The sequence below is a fragment of the Prunus mume genome, linkage group LG8 (genome assembly GCF_029339155.1).
Source record: "Prunus mume cultivar Tortuosa linkage group LG8, ASM2933915v1, whole genome shotgun sequence".
Lineage (NCBI taxonomy): Eukaryota > Viridiplantae > Streptophyta > Magnoliopsida > Rosales > Rosaceae > Prunus > Prunus mume.
In genome coordinates, this window is record NC_142705.1 from 20,223,366 (window position 1) to 20,246,171 (window position 22,806).

At 37.7% G+C, this 22,806-nt stretch overlaps 3 protein-coding genes across 7 annotated transcripts; 2 read left to right on the forward strand and 1 right to left on the reverse strand.

Moving 5' to 3' along the window:
• The first annotated feature begins 1,079 nt into the window (after nt 1–1,079).
• Nucleotides 1,080–6,929, forward strand: LOC103339099 (FAD-dependent oxidoreductase family protein). 3 transcript variants are annotated; one of them, XM_089042732.1, is made up of 6 exons: nt 1,080–1,098; nt 2,504–2,983; nt 3,203–3,484; nt 3,661–4,097; nt 4,867–5,026; nt 6,695–6,929. In XM_089042732.1, the coding sequence occupies exons 2-6, from the start codon at nt 2,675–2,677 to the stop codon at nt 6,809–6,811; spliced, it is 1,305 nt and encodes a 434-aa protein (XP_088898858.1). In that variant the 5' UTR covers nt 1,080–1,098; nt 2,504–2,674; the 3' UTR covers nt 6,812–6,929. The 3 variants fall into 3 exon arrangements, with proteins under 3 accessions (XP_088898858.1, XP_088898857.1, XP_088898859.1); XM_089042731.1 differs by lacking the exon at nt 1,080–1,098 and adding an exon at nt 1,315–1,343; XM_089042733.1 differs by lacking the exon at nt 1,080–1,098 and having other exon boundaries at nt 1,898–2,983; nt 4,962–5,026.
• Nucleotides 6,930–8,262: 1,333 nt separating this feature from the next.
• LOC103339100 (protein PHOSPHATE STARVATION RESPONSE 2-like) lies at nt 8,263–16,757 on the forward strand. Of its 3 annotated transcripts, XM_008242378.3 has the most exons (8): nt 8,269–8,473; nt 9,498–9,781; nt 9,908–10,130; nt 14,923–14,999; nt 15,100–15,142; nt 15,250–15,307; nt 15,467–15,536; nt 16,156–16,757. In XM_008242378.3, the coding sequence occupies exons 3-8, from the start codon at nt 9,920–9,922 to the stop codon at nt 16,564–16,566; spliced, it is 870 nt and encodes a 289-aa protein (XP_008240600.1). In that variant the 5' UTR covers nt 8,269–8,473; nt 9,498–9,781; nt 9,908–9,919; the 3' UTR covers nt 16,567–16,757. The 3 variants fall into 3 exon arrangements, with proteins under 3 accessions (XP_016651870.1, XP_008240600.1, XP_008240601.1); XM_016796384.2 differs by having other exon boundaries at nt 8,263–8,473; nt 9,498–10,130; XM_008242379.3 differs by lacking the exons at nt 8,269–8,473; nt 9,498–9,781 and having other exon boundaries at nt 9,941–10,134.
• A 3,602-nt stretch (nt 16,758–20,359) lies between these two features.
• On the reverse strand, nt 20,360–22,745 carry LOC103339117 (uncharacterized). Its single transcript, XM_089043368.1, is given in 3 exon segments — nt 20,360–20,812; nt 20,814–22,135; nt 22,170–22,745. Coding segments are annotated over 3 exon segments (1,785 nt in total). The 5' UTR covers nt 22,452–22,745; the 3' UTR covers nt 20,360–20,631.
• Nucleotides 22,746–22,806: the final 61 nt, after the last annotated feature.

The following is a 22,806-nucleotide window of genomic DNA, read 5'->3' on the forward strand; positions in this document are numbered from 1 at the left end:
GCGGTATTAAGAACCGAACCGCATTTGCGGTTGCGGTTGCGGTATTTGATTTTCAAAACTTGCGGTTACCGCAAACCGCAAAGTATAGCCACACGGATGATAAAGTTGAATTTTACAAGGAAATGGAACATATGACAACTTGTAAGTAATTAGTTTATTTATGCTAATGTTATTTATGCTTCTTCTTATAATAAAATGTACTAAACTATGTTGTTTTATTTGTAGATAACATTGGTGCTCAAACAACACAACGGGGTTCTTCAAATCCACTCACCACCAACACTTGAGTTTGTAACATTGATGCATTGCATTTTCCTTTTAGTTTGTAACTTTAATTAACTTTGAATTGGATTTTTCTTTTTTGTTGTAACTTTAATTTGTTTTGCTTTGCATTTTCCTTTTTGATTTATAACTTTAAAGGATTTGGAATTGGAATGCTTGAGAAGTTTAACTTTAATTGGAATGCTTGGAATTGTAACTTTAATTTTCTTAGGTTGTGAATGCTTGAGAAGTTGAGGAGATTGTGAATTTATATATGTTTGAGAAATTGAGGTTGTGTATTTATTTATTTAGATTGTGAATTTATATTTTTGTGAATGCTTGAGAACTCGCGGTTTTAAACCGCTAATTGTGTAATCGACCACATTTTGCGGTTTATCAATGCGTAAACCGCAAAACACGGTCGGTTTGCGGTTTAAAAAATCACCAAACCGCAAATAGTCGGTCGGTTTGCGGTTTGAGTAAAAATTCGCGGTTACCGAACCGCAACTACCCCTAGAGACATCATTCCCTTTGTTTCTTTTTTCTTTTCTTTTTTTCAACTCTCTTTTTTCTCATGTTTTCTTTTGGCTGGCCTCTTTCTCTTCTTTTAACCCAGCAACACAAACAAAGTGGCGTACAACCACTTTTTTTCCTTTTTTTGTTTTGTTTTGTTTGTTTTGATTTTATTTTTTCGGTCCCTTTTTTTCTCCTTTTTGTTTGTTGCTATTATCTGCAACACCAAGCCAATGCAAAAGAAAACGTGTTGTCTTCATCTTCTTGTTCAAGTCTATTTCTTCTGTATGCAAACCACACCAAGCCCTCCTCCAAAAGAAAAACGTAGTTGTTTCATCTTCATTTCTTTTTGTGCTGTAGTGAGCCTCTATCCACAACAAAACTCAAAGCTTCTTTTATTTTGATTATTTGTACACAACACCAGATGAGATTCAAGAAAACGTGGGGTGTGCGTGGCCTCTCCTCCAAACTTTTTTCTGTTTTTTTTTTTTTTTTTTGTTCTATCTGTATGCAAGAAGGTGATTTTTTTTTTTTTTTCAGAGAGTTGATCAAATTCTCTAAAAGCAGAGGTATAGCCATTTTTTTATTTGCATCTGTGAACCCATTTCGTTTGCTAATTGTCATGGATCTTTGAACTCATTTTCCATAGTTTTTTTTTCTACAACTCACCCATATGGATTTTTACATCCAAATAATTTCGGGGTTCCTCACCATGGATTTTCATCCAAATGATTTCGGGGTTTCTCACTTATGGATTTGCATCCAAATAATTTCTCCAGCAGTCTTTTTTAATTTGTCGTTAGCCTTCTCCTCCTTTTTTTTTTTTTCCTCTCTTTTTCTATTGTAGCCTTTTAATAGGCCAACCAAATAAGACTCCTTTGAACAAACAACACTTTTTGAATTTCAAATAAGTGATGATCAGATTCAACCTCATCAATTTGGAACATAACATATATCCCAAAATTTTAGGAACCCATGTTGGCTCGCATTTATCATTTAATTTTTATTTGAAATAAATGATAAAATTTATTTGGCACATTTTTTAGTTTCAACACACCCCATTGGCTTTTTTTGTTGTATAAAGTGATTGGGGGAGAAGGGTTTGCGCAAATATTCATTGGGTGTCTAGGGATTTCAAACCTTTGCTCATATAAGTGAAGGTAGAAGAGCTCAACCAACTGAGCTATACTCCATTGACAATGTAAACTTGACTTTTACTATAATGGGGTAGTTATAAACTTATTATTTTGTTTTTGTGTTCATTTTTGTTTTTATGTAAAAGTTGATGTGCAGGAAAAAATCAACACGAACGAACACCACTCCATTAAAAGGGAGCATTTTTGCTCACCCTTGTCATAGTTCTCAAAACTTGACACCTATTTATGGACATAATTATAGTTAATTCTTTGCTTTTTATTTTTCTAGTGACATTATTATTAGATGGAAACAATAGTTTTCTCATGACACTTGTTTATGGGTATTGACACTTGTCTAAACCCTAAACAATACTTTAAATCATATTTTCGAATGAGTAAAACTTGGCCTTTTAAAACTAAAGAGGACCTTCCAAAACAAAAACAAAAACTAAAGAGAAGCTCAAAGCAAATGAGACTTTGAGACTCGTTAATTTAATTTAACTTTTAGAATTTCTTTCTTTGTTTTGTAATAGCACCTCCTGAGAAGCCAAAGCTTTGCTCTTTCGAATTTACCCTTCTTTCTTCACTTGTAGCCGAGGTCCTCAAATTCAGCAAACATCCTGACTGTTCTAGTTATTATTCTTAGCACGGCAGAACACAACAATACCGAACTGTCTCTCAAAAGGACCCTTTGTAGCTTTGGCTCTTGGGTATTCGACTGGCGCTGAGTGTTAGCTAGAGAGAGAGGTAAGCCCAAACCAAAGATGCTGAAAAGCAAAATCCAAAGCCTGGAAAGGATTTCATCGTCGTCGTCAGTTGTCTTTAAGATTTTGAAGAGTCGTAATATTGCTACTACTACTGGTAGTAGCAGCAGCAATGGAGTTCCAAAAGAGAAGGTAGATTGTGTGGTGATAGGGGCAGGTGTGGTGGGATTAGCAGTAGCGAGAGAGCTTACTTTAAAGGGCAGAGAGGTGTTGGTGTTAGAATCAGCTTCCACCTTCGGCACTGGCACAAGTTCCCGCAACAGCGAGGTCATCCATGCCGGCATCTACTATCCTCCCAATTCTCTCAAGGTCTCCTCTCTCTCTCTCTCTCTCTCTCTCTCTCTCTCTCTCTCTCACTTTGTTTCTCAAAGAATTGTTCTTGCAACTTTTATTAAGATTGTGTTACCCAAGAAAAACAAAAATGAAGAACATAATTTGGAAAGTACCCACTTCCCAATTCTCAAAATGAATGTTGGAAGTACAAATTTTAGAAAGAAACAAATGTTGTAATTTCAATGCATTTTGCAGGCAATCTTATGTGTAAGAGGAAGAGAATTGCTTTACAAATATTGCTCTGAACACAATATCCCTCATAACCAAATTGGTAAACTTATAGTAGCAACAGGACCTTCAGAGATTCCAAAGTTGCATAATCTAATGAATAACGGGATAAAAAATGGGGTTGGTGGTTTGGTTATGATGGAAGGTTCAGAAGCTACGAGGATGGAACCCGAATTGCGATGCTTGAAAGCCTTACTATCACCAGTTTCTGGGATTGTTGATACACATTCCTTGATGCTGTCTTTGGTGGTATGCATTTTCGTCTTTCTCGTTTCATAAATTAATAAAATTAGGATCAAATACATGCTTCAAATATAATTTCAGTATTTATTATGGAGAGCTCAGCTAACATTGGATTTTATCAATTTGTTCCTATAGAGTTAGAACTGCTTACTGACAGAGATATCACCCACATGTGGACCCAGGGTGAAGCTGAAAATCATGGCACAACCTTCTCCTATAATACTACAGTTATTGGCGGCCATATTGAAGAAAATCGCCTAAGCCTTCATATTTCTGAAACAAGACATCTTGAAAATTGGAATGGAAAATTTCCATTGCAACCAGAGATGGTACTCATTCCTAAGCTTGTAGTGAACTCTGCTGGCTTGAGTGCCCCTGTCCTTGCAAAGCGATTTGATGGCCTCCGTAGTGCAGTTATTCCTCCTGCCTATTATGCTCGCGGTTGCTACTTCACGCTATCAAATACTACAATTTGTCCTTTCAAACATTTGATTTATCCTTTACCAGAGGATGGTGGCATTGGTGTGCATGTTACTCTGGATTTGAATGGTCAGGTCAAGTTTGGCCCCAATGTAGAATGGATTGATGGTATTGATGACGTTTCAAGCTTCCTAAACAAGTAATATTTTCTTTATCTCTTTGTCCGTTATACATAGTGTGTAGTACTTTCTGCATTGTCAATTAAGTCATTGGTTTAAGAAGTCTTCAACTCAGTGCAGAAGTTCCTATGCATGCTTGCACAGAAGAACACATGCCTTCAGTTTTTTGTTGTTATAAATATAGGTTTCCATTGTGCATCCAATTCTGCTATCTTGCATAAGTTGTGTTTCTTTAGACCATGCATTTGATACTAATCTTACTGCCTGAGTTAATGATCAAATGGAGGTCCTATTCACTTTTGCTGATGGGTTGTAAATTAATATGCCCTTATTCTTGTAAAGTGTTTTGCATTTATCATTGCAGATATGTGATCATATGTTTGTTAAGATGCTTTTAGGGTAAAATCTTAGATGACCTGATTGGGATGCATGTGATGTTATTCAATAATGATTTGTTGTGATTTGTTTTTTTCTTGCATCCGGAGTAAATTTATAATAACAATTATATACCATACTGATGATGCAAAAGTTTTAAGTCATCAGAACAGTCATAAAAGTTTGGTGTGGGTGGTATTAGCACTGCTATATATTTTAGATGCTATTATATGCACAAAGGAGAGGCATTATTTATAATGCATGTCAACCAAGCGCTTGTGCATCTACCCGATAAGAAAGCTAATTCAGTTATTGCCTTCATTTATTTAACCTTGGTTTCTTTCTTTGGTGTACCTGTATAATAACTGTAGTGTTGAACATTTTTTTTAAAACATGACAAGGCCTTGTTTCCAGGTTTGACTATTCTGTATGTACGAATCGTGCAAAGCTATTTTACCCAGAGATAAGGAAGTACTACCCAAATCTAAAAGATGGGTCTCTCAATCCAGGTTATGCAGGGATTCGACCAAAGCTTTCAGGTCCTCGACAGTCTCCAGTTGATTTTGTGATACAGGTTATTTCTTGCATACTGTTCTTATGCCTGAACCTGAAATGTTAGGTCAGAATTTTGTTGTTGACACATCTATCATGAGAATTATGATTGTGGCCAGAATACATGAGCATGTATAGCAATAGATCTACCATTGTATTCCTCACATACTTACCTCTTTATATCTTATTAACCAATCAGAATTGCCTAATAATGGTTTTGGCAATGAGCCAAGCACATTTGTACACAAAATGTTGTCATTGAATCCTAAATCTTGCTGCTGTAGCAGCTTTTAGCTCAAATTGGCCTATATAAATGGTTAGTTTTACTTTCTAAAACTCACTGTACTATGCTGAGCTGTCACTCCTTTTTTTCCGGTTCTTGTTGCTTGCGTGGCAATTCTGTACTTAGAATCAATCAACCCCTATCCATCCTTAACACCTCAGATGGAGTCCAAGTGGGATTCGTTAACATTTTTCAGTTACCATGAAACAAAATAGCAAAATAAAGCAAGATCCATATAATTCTCTTTTTTTTTTTCCCTCATAGAAAAAACATAGGGATATGAGCTAGTGTACACATCATCTTCTACTTATATAGGATAACCCATATAGTTATCATCCAGTGTTTCTTTCAGTAACCATTTCTCCTGTTCCATTTAATCTATGAACATTAAGCGTCGTGTAGGATGCTGAAGATGCTCCTTTGCAAAGACGAACAGTTTGGATTTTGAATATCCATAAAACTAAAAAGTTCCATCCATAATTTGGATTTTGAGTGACTTCCAAATTGATTGAAAATTATAAAAAGTTGATAGAACTCTCTGTCTCTGTCTCTGTCTCTGTCTGTGTGTCTGTCTCTCACTCTCAGTGTGGTCACTCAAACCTCAAACAGAATAGATTTTACCACACTTTGAGAAATTATTGTGTGTGATGCAGATTATATGGAGACATTTCATTAAAGTTTAATTTGTCGATATTGGATCCATATTATGCAGGGGTTTGTTAGAACATATATATGGGTACCAACGTGTTGAACACACTATGTTCTCTCTTTTGTCCTATGTGCTGCCCAAACAGAGCTGTAGACTGTAGTAACCTCATTTTGGAAAGAAAGAAAAAGAACGTAAGATCTGATTTCTAAAGCATGACAGAAACTTTTTGAAAACCTAGATTTTGAACACCATGTTAGACTTCCCATGAGCATTTTGTTTCTAGCGTAAGATCTGGTTTCTAAAGTATAGATTTTGAATAACATATTAGACTTCCCAGGACCATTTTGTTTCTAAGTCAGACAACACCAGTAAAGCCCTAACCTGTAATATTAGTTTTGACTCTTTATATTCTTGATAAGCTTTTTATATCATAATCTTTTTCATTTCTAGGTACTATGCTTTTTGAAATGTAAGATGACATTGAAATTTACCCAAACAAGGATGCACTGTGTTTTCAAACTGCTTTTTGCTCTGTGCTATTTCAATAGAGTTTAAACTTTGATAGACATGCATGACAAGCCATATTTAAAGTGATAATTGAAACTCAAGTATTACTATTATATTGGATATATAGTTGATATAGTTCTATTGATATACTTTTCACAACTATGAGCTTTATGGAGATTGGATTTTGTTTGCTATTTCCTGAACTATTAGTATTTGACAAATACGACCTCATTATGAATTCATATGTGCAGGGCGAGGACATTCATGGGATAACTGGCCTTGTTAACCTTTTTGGTATTGAATCACCTGGTTTAACTTCAAGCATGGGAGTTGCAGAACACATAGCAACCAGATTCTTCAGATGTTAAGGAACCCTCTTTGTGCTATATATTATGATTTGAAAATTGCTGATGAATGTTCCAGAATGGGCTAATCTGTTACAACTTGATTCACTGTTAAGGTAATGGTCTATCTCCTTCAAATGAACTTCTAGTTAGATAAAAAACAAAATTTAGAATGGAAGGCAAAAAGCTTCAAAGTGGAACTATAACTAGTTTTACTTTATTTTAAATAACTTGTTGAAAAATCATGGAGCTGAAGATAATTTTGTGTCAGTCAATGCCTCGCTACTTACCTCCTAGATACGATTTGCAGTCTTAGCGCATGAGTCTTTCATCCAGGTACCAAAGTGAAAATTACCTCAGCTTGCTGATATGGTATAATAAGCCAAAACTACAACGACAGTTGTGCTTGTAAAGTACATCTCGTGAAAATGATTAAAGTTTAAATTTTCACAGAAAAAATATCCTCTTCTCTTCTCTATTTCCCTCCCATCTCTCCCTCTTCCTCCGAACACACTTCCAAGTCTCATCCTGTCTCTTCTTGTCTCTCCTCCAAACACTCTGTCACATGTCTTTGTCTCAAATTTATGAATCCCTCACCTTATCTGACGACTCTTATTACCACAAGGTGCTTCTTCCTTCCTTCCCTTTGTTTATTTTTTTTTAATTTTCATTTTAAGCAGTTTTTGTATATGTGGTTGCTTTTTTGCCTCTGCGTGTTTGTTTTATGTATCTCATATTTGGTTTTATTCAATTTGCGGTTTCATTTTCATGTTCTAACTAACCTGTTTGGGTTTCATCTTGTGTATATATGACTACATGTCTTATGGTCTGGCTTTTCATTGTCATGTTTGTCTTTTCTATAATTTCTTCATTTTTTGGGGGGTTGTAAGAATATGGCCGCATGCATTTCATGATTGGTGTTCTCATTGTCTAACTGACCGGATTTCTTTCTTTTTGGTTTGCCTTTTTTGTTTTTTCCTTCTTTTACATGCATGCATCTTATTGCGAAACTGATTTGGTTTTGTAAAGTGGGTGGTTTGGGTTCTCATTGTGGAACGGATTGGTTTTCTTGCTTCCCAATTTCTTCTAGTTCTACAGGTTAGAAACCAGACAGCCCTTTTTTTCCCCTTTTGGATTCCCATAGTAGGTGTTAACAACTCTATTCTGAACAATGAGCCTCATTCCTTTCCAGTGATTTTCTGGCAGTGTCTGCAACATCCAGTGTAATAATTAAAGATTATAAACTTATTTCACCAAATATGGGTTCCTTCACAAGACTATCTCAGTAACTTTACCATGAAAATGTAATCATCTTGCATAAAAGGCTGTTTATTATTTTCTTCACTATGTTCCCGGAAAGCTATTTATAGCTTGCATTGACATGATACTACTTCCTGATAACATATGCTTAAACAAGGTGTTTAAATAAGACCGATTTCTTCTTGATGGGAAGTCTTTAGTGATGAAATCTTCATTCCTTCGAACGAAAAAAAAAACAAAAAAGGAGCTGATTTCGGAAGCCCAAGAACTTAAATGGAAGTACTAGAACTATAGGAGCTTGGACACCATATAAAAGTTACAAAACCTTTGCAAGTACTAGAACAGTTTTGGAATTAAGAACTTAATGCGTTGTTGACGTACATGGAATGACGGGAATCAGGAATACCGAAGAGAAAGAATTAACAGGTATGGGGTGAGCAATCCCTCCTAATCATTCTAGCTCTTGGTTTTTATTTTATTTTATTGGTTTATACATTATAATGTAGAATTGTAAAATAATTCCAATATCTATTACAGATTAGTAAACACGGAAAGGCTATAATGAGGGCTTAAAGTGAGGAGGTTATTTGAGGAGGTCAAATCTCACCATCAACAAATGTAAAGAAATTATGGGACTTAAATATTTTAAATGTTTTGACGGTCGGATCGGTCTCCTCAAATAACCTCCTCACTTTAACTCCTCATTGTAGAAGCTCCCTAGTAAACATGCACGTGTGTTTTATTGGGCCTCTTCGGCCTTGTGGTTTAATTTGTCATCCAAAACCTAAGTTACAAGACCAAAGGGTCCAAACCCAATGGGCCTAGAACCCCAAATCTAATTTTAAGAACCAATGAAACTCCTACATTCAATAATTAATTCATCTTTATTAACTAATCAATTTTTGTTTATTATCTCTATTTAATTTACATATCTCAAACTTATACGTGTGTGATCTATTAAGTTCTAATTGGCGAGGCATTGGACGATTTGAATCATGAAAAACCTCGAAACTACGTAGATAATTGGGGTGAGGTGTGAAATCTCTCTTTAAGGAGATTCAAGCCTACTACGTTCTGGCAAAGTCCACAAACCGGTGTATATCTCTTGAGTTGTCCCCGCCAACATACAATAGCCTAACTGAATCATTGTGTGACTCAAACCTATATGCAGAAACAAGATGAGTCCAAAGCTTGACCATAAAAACACCTTTCTTTTACTAGCAAATAATCACCATATGCAAAAGCCAAGACTCTAAAATTTAAATGAAACGTTATAGTCAAGAATTGAGGTTGGATAAGCCGCAGCCAAGTTGGAGGTTGAAGAAGAATGAGCTTGAGAGATTTTTTTTTTTTTTTTTGGGTTGCGATTTTTGATTAGTGACAAACATTTTTCATGATTATTTTTTTTTTGTTTATTTATTTTTTTTGGTTTTTTTTGGCTTTCACGTAGTTGGACAGTCCAAATGACCAGAAGCTTTGTGGGTCGTGACCTGCCTTTTGACCTCAATTGTCTACATCGTCCAAACGCGCAGTTTACCATTTTGCAGGCCTCCAATAAAATTTCTCCAACCAAATCCAATGGCTGACAAGCTTTCTAGTTTCTAAGCTGCCGAGAGAATAATATGATTGGTCTCATCGATTGAATTGTCCCTGAAGCTTTCTTCTCAACCTCAATTTCTGTCTGCAGCTGCGATTTCAATTTGCAACTTCATCTCTCTTTCTTCTCTGCTGACGGTTTGTTTCAATTATCATGGAGATTCTTTGACTTTGCGAATTCTCTACCTTTTTGTATTTTGTTCACAAATTTTCACTCTTTCGCTCTTTCGCTCTTCCTTTTTGTGTCTCTGTGTTTATGTTTAGTGGATTTTCACCATGTATCATGCCAAGAAGTTTTCAACAGCGAGCTTAGTTCCTCACAAACCCCAGAGCTCTGAGGAGCTCGCAAACGTTGGGGTTGTCAGTGGTGGCTCTTCAGTGAAAAGCCCAACGCCTTCTGGGGGAAGTGGCAAGCAACGCCTGCGGTGGACTTCGGATCTCCATGACCGCTTCGTCGACGCCATTACGCAACTCGGTGGACCAGATAGTGGGTATTTTCTTTTAGTAACGTAATTCTATTTGGTACTTTCTTTTTTAGTTCTATTTTTTCACTGTAATTAATCCATCTCTGTTGTGTTTTTTCCCTTTAGCAGACGTGGGTTATTTTTCTTTCGCTGTTTTTGGGTCAGTTGTAGTTCTCTGTTAAGAATGTGATAAATGTATGTTTGTTTGCTCACAGTATCAGGTGATAGAATTACGAGAAAGCAATTTTCACATGTTTGAAATAGTTTAGTGGCCTTCCTACATTATCCCTGCCTTACAATATCAAGAATTATAATTTTTTTCACTTTTTTTTTTGGTATACCAACTTTTACTTCATTAGTTCTGTTGTGTGGTGATCCTCTTAATTCTGAACCAAATAATTTAGAGGGATTTTTATTTCATAATTACTTGATTAGTGGCTTCATTTATGGTAGTTTGAGTTTCAATGAAGATGCTTGGGGAAATAAAGGCAGGATTTTATTGTATTTCCTATGTTTCCAAAACTTTTGTTTTTTGATTACGGATGACTTTTCTGTTGTAGAGAAACTCTTCTTCTAACTGAACTCTAGAATTGCTTCTCTCTCTCTCTCCCTCCCCCTTTCTTTTTCTGATGTTTATGAGTGGGGACCTATGTGGTTGAGATGGCTTTGGTTTGATTTTTTATCAGAATTATTTTATTTCATCTTTTTTGTTTTTATTTTTTCATTTCTGCCGTTAAGGTATGAGTGCTGATTTGAATAGTTGGAGTCTAGTGCCAAATCCTAGAAAATTTTATGATAAATTTCTTTTGGGTAAGGGTAGTTAAGGGAGATTCATTTAATCAGTTAGAGTCTAGTTAAAAGTCATAAAGAAATTGGTGCCGGGACGAGGGGGTTCATGATTGGGAACTTGTTGTTTAGGAACATGCCTCTTATGTGTAGATAGTTGTGGAGAGTCCTCTTGAGAAGGATTCATTGTCATGTTCTATTATTCATGGTAAGTGTGAAGTCATTTCTAGTGGTTAGGGCTCCAAGAAAGTGGATTGCCTTGGAAATTCTTCTCTCATAGCTATCCTTCTTTGTCTCAGAGATCTAAAATGTGGCATGCTATCCACGAATGAATATCTAACATGTCTATATATGGCCACGTGAAGATATCTTTGTTGTTCTTTAGAAACTCCATCTGCTGCCTATTTTCTTCTTCTGATAGCCGCACATCTGTGCTTTCTGGCTTAAATGGATACAGATTCTTTTCCACTAGTGGTTCTAAAGTGGAAATTTTGATTTGGCTCGTGCCTGAACCATTTAGGTGGGTCCCCTTCTAGTTGTTTTGAAGGCTCACCTTGATTTTCTGGCTGTTTGGTACTGGCTGGTCACAATACTGTGGCATTGTGAATCTCTGTTTTTCAGTTACATGGATGCAAAAGCAAAAACAACTAAGTAACTATTATTTGAGACCGAGACCGGCCAGCCTTATCACCCTGCAAAATTGAGAGAACATTACTAGGAGGCTCAAACCAAAGTTAAAAGCCAACTCAACTTTCAAGGTCCAGCTTAGCCATAGTGTCGATGTACATGGGTCTCCTTTGATGTCAATGGTTTCTTGTCCGTCCCTGTAAAACCACTCATGATGACCTGGTGCAAGTTCGAAGGAATCCCTTCCATTTAATGTACCCTTTACTTTCCTATTCAAGTTATATGCAGACAGGGCTTCTCCCAGTTTGAGCTCTGCTAAAAGTTATAAGGGGAAAGAGAGTCTACCAGTGTGAAGTCCACTATTGCCTTATCAACCCAAATAACTGGTAGAGTGACTCATCCATGGGATTCACTTCCTTCCCGCCAAAGCTGATCAATTTGCTTGCCTTGATTTAATATTCTATACCTTTAACCGTTGATTTCCGCAGCTGTCCCAAAAACTTTACATGTGCAAGTATGATGACTACCAATGGCTCATGGTTTAAGAGGTGGATGCATTCTACATCCTTATGTCTGAATTACGTTTGTTTTTCTCATTGGCATAACTATTGTGCAGGGGTGTAGATCCTACAAATTCTTTTAATGATTTCTTGTTGTCTTTCTTGTCTTGTTTTTCTCTGAGCTTTCATTTTGTCATTCGGGCCAGGATTCTTGTAAATGAAAGTTATAATCTGGGAAAAAAATTGGACTATTGATAGGACATTCTGTTTGGGTAACTTAGGTAGTTTCATCAATTGTGCACGATTGGCTGTGTGTGGAGGGAGCATCGCCTTGTTTGATCATGGCCTCCACTTTCCTCCTCAACTTCCTTCACTTGTTAGTTCTGATGGATGTTAAGGAACAATGCTTACTTGTATCTTGTTGTGGCTTCCTCATAGGTGGCGATACTTGAAATAATATCCAAATTGTATTCACATGTACAGTTTTGCCCAGCACATGGTCTGTTGGATCTCAGTAAAGGTTTTTTTAGGCTACTTGATCTTTCTGCTTTGTCTTTTGGTTTGCGCATGAGGATTGTGAAACCACTTCCCTGTTGATTTTACTCATTGCTTGGCTCTTCCCTTCTTAAGTCTTGTACAGCCGTCGGTTCTTGTGGTGACTCTGACCATGCCCTTGGAGGTCTCTTGAGTAGTGACTCCTGCACCCTTTGTCTGGGCCTGAGTGCTGATCCAACCCATGGCTAGCTATCACGTTTTCCTACCTAGGACATTCAAAGACAAATCAGCTTAGGAAATCCATCAATTTCGTCTTCCCGTTTCATGTTGGAGTTGGATGCTTTCTCCTTTTTCTTCTTGTTACATTTGTACTTGGAGATGAATGCCTCATAGAGTTTGGTAAAATTTGGGATGGACCTCAATGGAAGATGTCTAAATTAAATTTAGTGTTGGTCCAAATAGATGTGAGAACATGTTGCACATCAGTGCATCCTCATCAGCTTCAGGCACCATTTCTAGTGTATTCAGAACTTAGAAGAAACACAAACATCTAAATTTTTTGGGCTTGCAAAACTCCTTGAGGCAATTCATCTTCTACTCCATTTGTAGAAGCTTGATCTTCCATTTAGTCTTCTTTCAGCTTATTGTTGCTTTGAAACCTTGCTCTGAGCCCACAGAAATTGCGAATTTGTCTAGGTCCAATCATGTTGTCATGGATTTTGATAATTCAAAATGTTTGGTTCCAGCATTCAGCTTCCCAAGTCATTCTTGAAGGACTGCTCAATTATTATTTTTCATTTTTTGTGCTTCTGGGGCGAGAATGGAGGTATATAAGACATTTATGTTCAATTTAGGGTTTACACAAAGCGTTTGAAGTATTTTAACCGGCATATTTTATGCAGAATAGTAGTTCAACTATGATACCTTCATAAAGTCATTAAGTCAAATGAGTCTGGCCTGAATGATCCTATGTTTCTACTAATAAATCGGTTTTGGTGGTTGAGCTGGCATTGCCTTTTCCCTTGATGCTTCTTGAGTCTTTAGGCCACATTTCAGGTAGTTTGACTTGGGTGGACATTCTATCTGTTATTTTATAATCAAATTTTTCAGGTTTTTAAAAAAAAAAAAAAAAAAAAAATTCTGTTGACATCGTGGAGTTCAGCCTTATGCCATTTAATTCGGCGATATTCTTGTTTATTTGGTTCAGTCCAACTAGTATGTTTAGTCCACCTTGAGTAATAGGTTCACATGGAAGAAGGATCTTGAGCAGTAGGTTGACATGTAGAAGACTACAAGCATTAGGGGCGTAAGCAACAGGTAGATCCAAAGAAGTATTTGGATTCAGGAACTGTACACGTATTATCGTTTTCCTTAAGTTTGGCAAGATGGAAGGTTGGGTTCTCAACATTAAAATAAAACACCAACTCCCAAACTGACAATTTATGAACTCTAAAAAGTATCTCAATATAATATGCTACAGTGGTGTTCTGATTGCTATGAAATTTGTGCGTTGATAGTGCTGTTGGTTGAAGTAGAAGTCCAATTGTAAATTGATTTCTGTTTCATCTTGGCCTTTAATTGATGCTAAGTGTTGAAATTCCTGTCAAAAAAACATGCTCAGGCATGGAAGAGAACTGTGTCTAGTATGAAGAAGAGCCAAGAAAGATTTGTTGAACAACTAATTCCTTTGTTTCTGCCCTCTGTTTTCACTTTTCTATCATACACTATGGGTAACCATCTATAGTGATAGTATGAGTCAACATGTTAACTAATAACCTTGATCAAGCGACTTCTGAATTGGAATACCAATTTGTACTGTAAGGGATATCCATGTGGATGGCTAACTGAATAACCAACCTTATGAGGACTTTTACTTTGGACTAATGGGTTCTAACTTTTCACAGTGCTTTCTTAAAGGACAGTCACTGTTGCATTCAGTTAGTTTATTTAGAGAAGTTCTGATTTTTGGTACTTTGAATCTTTTTCTCATACTAGAGTGTAGTGTTTGGTGTTTTCTTGTAGCCCGAGTTTGGATTCCATATCCACGATTTGTAATGTCTTTTGAGTTAATAAATCTATGTTTCTCTGTGTGCTGTTAATTTTGTAAAATTATTCTGAGTGTTTGGTCTCATTCTTAATTCTGGTTAAGGATTGATTTAAGCATTGATTTGTGGTTAGATTTTTCTAATGAACTGTGAGGTAGCTAATGGTGTGTTCACGGGACAAAATGTAGTATTGGATTAAACTGTCCCAGTGCTTCATTAGAGGTGTGCAGTCTTTGGGGCAAATCAGTCCCACAGCATGGGACTGGATGTTATTTTTTCCAGATCCAGTCTCAGCCAAACTATTGTTTATGATCATAGCCATTACCTAATTAATATATTTCATTCTTTCCAATTTGCTTTAGGGGCAACACCTAAAGGTGTTCTGAGAGTGATGGGGGTTCCGGGACTAACTATTTATCATGTGAAAAGCCATTTACAGGTACGGCCACCTTGCTACACTATATTACCTATGCAGGAACATAAATGTTAGACATTTTTATGTTTTTAGTTTCTAATAGCATTATTATTCTTTTGTATAGAAGTATCGCCTTGCAAAGTACCTGCCAGAGTCTCCGGCTGATGGTAAGGGTCGTCTCCCTCCATCTATCTATGTTATTTCAGCAATAGCAGACTTGTTTTTACGGTATGAAAATATGAATTTGAATTTGGAGAAGCACTTTGACTTATAGGTTCTAAAGACGAGAAGAAGGGTTCTGGAGACAGCCTTTCTTGCTCTGATTCTTCTCCGTGGGTACCTTTTCCCTTACCTGATATGATTATATGCACACTTTTTGTCTCGTCTTAACCTTTCATGACCAGTATCATCATATCTCTTTACTTGCATAGTCCTGTGTCTTATTATTATATTAATGATCTGCATCTAATTAGAATCTTTAAATTCTTCAGTGGAGTCCAAATTAATGAGGCATTGAGGATGCAGATGGAAGTTCAGAAGCGTCTTCATGAACAGCTTGAGGTAAGGTCTCTTGCCCTCACCTTGCCTTAAATTGCTGAAAGAGGAATATAGCCTGAAAAATCTTCTTGCACACAGGTCACTAGGATTTCAGATATATTGGAAGTATAAAAAATTTATTCAAAAACTGAAAGGGAAACTTTAAATTTCTGCTAATAGTGATGTTGAAAACGCTGCCATGGCCTGGGTGGTAATATGGCAACACTGGAGGCTAGCAACTGGTTAAGTAGTAATGGTTTGTAGGAGTGTTTTGGGAATATTTGTTGGTGGGTTGAGTACTAGTGGTTTTTTCTTAAAAGATATTTTGTAGGGATGGGAAAGTTGGTGGGTGGATAATTGCAAATATCCATGTTTTCTTCTGTTTTTTTCACAGAACACATTATTGTGTTGCTTGTTCATTTTGAGTGTGGTGCATGATTCTGGAACTGTTCCTGGACCCGATCCTCTTAGTTTAGAACGCAGGCGCATTTAATATGGTGAAAGCTTGTGTCTGTTCTTGTGTGTGCACTTTATTGGTATTGTTATTTGTCACTTTCTTCTGGTCTATGCCTGTGCATTTTGATTGGCTATATTTGTGTTGGCTATATTAAAAGTTTGCTAATATATTTGAATACAAATTCAGGTTCAAAGGCAGTTGCAGATGAGAATAGAAGCTCAGGGTAAATACTTGCAGAAGATCATTGAGGAGCAGGAGAAACTTGGTGGCGTTCTCAAAGGATCTGATGTATTGCCATCAGCGGAGGATAAGCAGAAGTCATCTCAGTTGGAGACAGCGGGCGATGCATCTGCCATGCCCTCATCTCCGCGAAAGAAACAAAGGGTGGATGATGGGTTGCCAGATGGTTGCACCACATCTAATGTGCCTCCAAAAGCTGACCAAAAGAATGAATTTGTCGGTCAATGGGATCGAGACTTGTATGGAAGTGACGGTGGATTTGGATTCAACTTGCAAACAGAGTTTAAAGAGAGAGATGGTGATGCTGCACAGAAAGCGTCAATGGAGTTAGATCCCTTGTGTGGTTCAAAACAATAGGAGTCCGAATTGTCGGTAGTATTTCATGAAGCTTGTGCGAGTAATTAGAAACCATGTTATGTATACCTCGTAAATAGACATGCAATCCATTTGTAATTATACAATTTATGATTTTCCCCCTTTTTAGTGTATAAGTAGCATGTAATTTCAACTCCCCATAAATGCTATGAGATGGATTTTGCATGTAGTTACATCTTAAATCTATTTATTTCGCCTTTTTTTTTTTTTTTTTTTTTTTTGTGATAAATTTATTTTGCTTGTTAGTTTAAGTTTTCAATGCTTAATAATGGATCAACTTGGTGCAACACCTGGCTGCTCATCAACGCTGTTCAAACTATCCTGCTTCATCAACGTCTCTCCATTCACGGGGTGCTTCAGAAATTAACTTTACAAAAAATTTTGGTACTAAGAGCCCCAAGTCCCCAGTCTCCCAACAATCGTAGTGAGTCTACTGAACAGATACCAACGTCCAAGATAGGGGTAGGACGGTGAGTGCTTGGTAACGACAGAGGACTGTTGGAACTTGGATTGGAATTGATACATACCTTCTAGGATCCATTTTGTTCCGGGAGCATTTTTGCTCACCACTTAACCCAATGTATACTCTCACCATCCTCTTAAAAACTTGTGGAATGAGAATATGAACAAATTGATGGGTGGAATTGGATTACTGCAATTCAATTGTGAAAGTTTTTGTATGGCATTAGCCTGTGTGTTCACTATGCCCCCTATCTTTTTATATGATTAACTGGGTCTCTGATGGGTTAATTTTTCATTCAATATGTGCAAAGTTGAGACTCTTGTGTTAATTGAACAGCGTGGACTACTTTCTAGCTTGTAATTGACTTGTTTTTAAGTTTTTGTTATGCTTATTGTGCTAGGAAAACCATGTTAATTTATTCAGCATCAATGTAAGATGTGTTTGAAGCAGGATCACCCGTCTGCATTTTGCCCGTACACCAATTATGTCCCAAAGGGTGCAAAAGTTGGCCCCGGCTTTATGATAGTTTGTAGATGTTGTGGTGAGGATGGTGGCCACCATGGTGATGATGACTGGGTAGGACGTGCTATTTCTCGTTGGAGTTTGATGCAGGAGCACCTACGAGAGTTTTTATCAAAAATAGCTAAAATTTAACCCTTAAATTCATAAATGTCAGTTTTTTTAAAAAACTTTCAAATATAGCCAAAAACTCACTTAATGGTGATTTCGTTGGGTAGAAGAGGCCCCCTTTTATAGGCACGAAGAACCTTGATTTCATCTAATCTTCTTCTTCCTTTTCCTTTGGCTGCTCCCCACTTAATCCTATTTTGGTGAAATTCTCATATCCAAGGTGCATGGGTAAGGAACCCTTTGTGGTTCCAAGGGTTTGACGCAGCTAGACCTCCCCATAAGGGTGAGGCGCCACCTACTTTTCCTCTTGGTTTTCAAAATGAAGCTTTGTAATGGAAAAGAAGATGGGTGGAGCCTTTTGTCCGATGGGTATTCATCCTACCCTCGTAGGTTTCCTTTGGTCTCTGTCATGGCTCCTTTGTTGACCGTTCTTGGAGTTCTAACAGAGGTGGAACTTGGTGCCAGATTTTTATAAGTTGTTGGGCTGGGCTTGTATGCACGGTTTTGGGTCATTTGGCTTGTTATTTCCAGCGTTTAATAGGCTTTTCGTCAAGCTGCTGGAAGTGGCTTTATTAATTTTGAGCATTCTTTTGATGTGGGCTTATCTAAGTATGTAGGCTACTAAATGTTTTCCTAAGACATTGGACCATTTTTCCCCTTTCTCTCATGCTAACCCATGTATTTGGGTCCGAGAAATGAGCTTGCGTTTTAATGCTCCCAAGTGGCTTTAAAACTTTCATTCCCTTAACCCTCAATGGGTCCTGTGATTGGTTGTTTCCTTCCATACCACAATCTTCTCAATAAGCCCAAGGTAATTTTGTGACTTGGACCCACTTAAGCTTGTGGCATAGCTTGGTGTTAGAATAGTGGCTCTTCTTTACACGATACCTATGTTTGTGCTTGGGTTTTATTATGCTGTGATAGGCTATAATTGGGCCAAGTAACACTGAATGGGCATGTGAGCGTGATTTTTGTAAAGTTGGCATGCTCTTGGCCCTTTTGCACGTGCTTGCTTGGCATGATATGTTGCCCGTAGCTCGTATTGGTGAGTCCTACAAACTCTCTTTTGGCCCAATTGAGCTTCTTTTGCGTTCAATTATCTGTATTGAGCCAAGAATTGATCTGGGCTTAGCCCCTTAAATTTTTGGGCCTCAACACATTCCAACTAGAGTAAAACCTATAAAAACACAAAAAGGAAGTAAAATGCTATAAAAGATCAAAAACTAGCTCAAAACATTGGGTGAATAACATGATAAATCATGTACCAAAACAAACCCAACAACGCATGCCCTATATTCAAGATATTCTTAAACAAGTAAATGGAATTTATATATCTTACTTACCAGAGGATGAACAACACTAAGTCCCAAGCCAGTACCTCCTTATCCAAGAGCTGTTTATTTGACTTCTACATAGTTTGCGAACATCGCTTGTTGATTCTCCTTGAGGATCCCCTTCCTATTATCTTCCACCTAAAAAATACATTCCAAACAATTTCGATTGTACTCAACCCCACATTTTTCAATACGACATTGCTCCGGCCAGAATTTGTAGAAGCTCACCAAAACACGCGTTCTAGTGTCTTCATCTAATTAAACTAAGTTTATTTATTTATTATTTTTGGAGTACAAGTGATGATCTAAACTACAGAGGAGAGAGTTTTTCACACACACACACATAACTAAGATGTCATGTGGGTTTGAACCTGAGACCAAGTCAAGGCTCTTTTCCACTAGGCTAGACCCCGTTGGCAAGTTAACTAATAAAATTAAAGCATTAAATTCAATATATGTGGGAATGATTTCGTATTCACTTGTTATACTATTACATGATTCGTGGATTTGCTAATAAAATTTGGATTAAATTGGTCTAGAAATTAGGTTAGCTTAACTATCAAACAATGGGCCTCGTAAATAGAAGAAAATGTCTTTTGATAATTCCCTATGACAGCAGTGAAACATAAAATATCTTCCAATATTTTGAAAGTTTAGACATGTGTACCCAAAGTTAAAAATATTTGTATAAAAATAAAAATAAAAATAAACTTACAACCATTATCTGTTAGTGTATATGCGGACGTTAATTGCTTATTCATTCTTACTTTTAGTTGAATATATTGAAGGTAGATTTAACACTCAAAATAGAGTCACATAGGGAAACATACGAACGAGGAAAAACAATGAAATCTAGTAAGGAAAACCACAATCTTGAAGACATCTCAAGTTCCACTTTTTTTTTTTTTTTTTTTGGGTTCAATTATGCATGTGCTGCGTACAGTGGCGGAGGTAGAGTTTGATATTTGGAGGGGCCACAAGCTTAAAACTATGGGATTTTTTGTGCAATCTATACTACACTCTTTATATAGTCAAAGAGGTGAGAAGATGGTGGGGGGGCTAGGCCATCTCAGGCCTATAAATAGCTCCGCCCCTGGCTGTGTATACAAAAAAGAAATTAATATAACAATAAAAAGAGGCAGAGACAATACGACGCATAACAAACCCAATCATCATGCAAGAGAAGAACACATGCACACAAAATTAAAATTGAAAAAAGAAGATGAAATCAATAATAAACCAACACGATTACAAAAAGAGAAAAAGGGAAAACGTGGAAAAAGAGAATAAAGACGAGAGAGATGCTGGCTTTAGAGTTTACAGGATGAATTTATAGATAAGAGAAGCATCCAATGCAATGCATGTAAAATATATGATGAGAAAAACTTGTACATCGCGGGAATAACATTATTTGTTATTTTTATTTAATTATATTTAATAATATATAATAAGAATTTCGCATTTGATGAAAATAGCAAAATAGTATTTTTCCGTGACATGCAAGTTGGTTCTCCAGCACGACTGATGATTGATGATCAGATGACTGGCTGTGCGGATGTTGCAAAAGGAACAGACATCCGAGCTGCAAGCGGTGGCTTATTATTGTTGGCTAAGCCTGGCCTACTCCCCACATGCCTGATCCTGGAATTTGAACGATGGTGGTAGAATTTTGGTGGGTCCTGCTCCTCCACCCGTATGTCGATTCTGATCAGGTGCTGCAGCAGGAGGCATGATGACCAATCTCACTGGGTTAGGCCCCACACTAACCGCCTTCTCACGTCGACAGCTCAACAATCCCAATATTGTTCCCTTTGCCGCTGCTCACTTTCATAATTTGTGCCACGTCAGCAACGTCACGATCATGATCTTGATGATGATGATGATGATGATCGGATGATCGGTCGAAGCCCTCAGCCGTGGTGACGCTCCAGTCGATGCTGGCCTCGCTCGGCTCGTAGCAGTATTGATCGGTTGCCGTGATTGAATCGTGGCCATCGGATCCCGAGTTGATATCGGCACCCAAACGGCGTCGACCGCGGCCGATTGCATCCTCCTCTTCCAACGACTCCGGGCGGGTGCGAGAGTAATTTTGTGTTTGAGCATAAGTAGTAGAGAAGCTCTCGATCTCGAACAAATCAGAACTAGCATCGCTTGCCACGTCATCATCAATATTATTATGATGATGAGTTTTGGGATTAATATTATTATTAAGAATGCTAATTGGGGGTTTGGGAGTTGAAGAAGGGAATGTGAAAGTAGGATTTGGTGGGTTCTGGAATATGGTTGAGACAACTGGCGATGACGTGGATGTGCCTCCAATCCCATTCACTTTCAATATAGGAAAGCTAAACCCACCACCAGTAGTAGTAGGCCTAGGCATATTGTTGGCAGTGATCTGTTGGTGCTCATCCCACTCCGGACAACGCCGTTCTGGACCGGGCCACACTAGATGACGACGGTTGTCGATCGGCGGCACGATTAAGGAAGAGTTCAAATCGCGGGCTGTAACAACATTGGTGGTTGCCATATTGCCATTATTAATGGTAATACTCTCTCCGACTCCGACTCCAACTCCAACTCCGACTCCGACTCCGACTCGACTGACTGATGATGACATGTTTGGAATTGATGATTTAGTCTCGGGATCAACAACTCGAACCGATTTCTTGCCGGAGCAAGGGCATCTCCTTGATCTTCTCATTGGGAAAATACTGTACCATCGTACACCCAATTTCTTCTTCATCTCCTTCTCCTCCTTCACATTGTCGTGACGAGGATGAGGAGCAGCATTATGATTAGCAGCACTGCGACTACGCAATGACGTCGTGAATGTGATGTTGGCTGCGCCGGCCGGACCACGAGGATGAGATAAGAGGCCAGTCTGGCTGTTCCAGCTGGCCTCCGAAGAAGCCGTTGGAGTGGTGGCGGCAGTGGCAGAGGCAGCAACCACGTGGAAAGAACGACCTCGCGGGTAGTTATTTCTACCGACACTACTATAACTAATATTATCAGCATCATCAACTGCAGATATTGAAGAACCTGCGGCCCAAGAAAATGTCGAAACTGTTTCACCGGAAATCTGCATGCATGCGGTAAATATAATTTTTTGAATACAAACGATAGTCTAAATTAATTTACTTATAAACATTTGTTATTACCTTTTGGGTGTCGATGTCAGTGATGATGCTTAATTCATTGTTCAAGTACTTGTGGGCGTCAAAAACGCTTATTTCTTGATCATCAGTGCAAGGAGGAGGAGGAGGAGGAGTTTTCGAATCCACGTCAGCTACGTGAGGATGAGCATGCTGTTGTTGGTCAACATTTGGTCTCAGATTCGACCAGAAAGAATTTGCATCATCTGTGTCTCTCAGGTGGCATCGGCTCTTCTCAAATATGCTGCTGCTTCCACTGACACCTCTCCATACTCTTGATCTCTCCATTATTAATTCCCTCTTCTCTTCCTACAGCCTAGAGCATTTAAATATTTATACATAATAACACTCTCTGTCTTCGCGCGTCACTACAAAATTAATTTGTCCAATTGCTCCAACTTGATCAATCATGATAGGAGTGGGCATTTGAAACGGTGAACCAAGCCGGAAAACAAACTTAACTAGATCGATTCGGACCGATTCGGTTAACAGTTTAGGAATTGCCAAGCCGGACCATATCTAATTATACGTGTTTGATAATTTTTTAACGCACACATAGGTAGATTTTTTTTTTTGGGAGTTTCACTAAAACACCCAAAATGAAGACTTAAATTATAAAAAAACCCAAGCACTATTTAAACAT

Bases quoted from the DNA above. Each gene is read 5' to 3' on its own strand.
- LOC103339099 (XM_089042732.1), top strand. From the start codon at position 2,675: ATGCTGAAAAGCAAAATCCAAAGCCTGGAAAGGATTTCATCGTCGTCG. The intron at 2,984-3,202 runs GTCTCCTCTCTC...TGCATTTTGCAG, and splicing joins ATCCTCCCAATTCTCTCAAG to GCAATCTTATGTGTAAGAGG. The intron at 3,485-3,660 runs GTATGCATTTTC...ATGTGGACCCAG, and splicing joins CCTTGATGCTGTCTTTGGTG to GGTGAAGCTGAAAATCATGG.
- LOC103339100 (XM_016796384.2), top strand. From the start codon at position 9,920: ATGTATCATGCCAAGAAGTTTTCAACAGCGAGCTTAGTTCCTCACAAA. The intron at 15,143-15,249 runs GTAAGGGTCGTC...TTTGACTTATAG, and splicing joins GCCAGAGTCTCCGGCTGATG to GTTCTAAAGACGAGAAGAAG. The intron at 15,308-15,466 runs GTGGGTACCTTT...TAAATTCTTCAG, and splicing joins TCTTGCTCTGATTCTTCTCC to TGGAGTCCAAATTAATGAGG.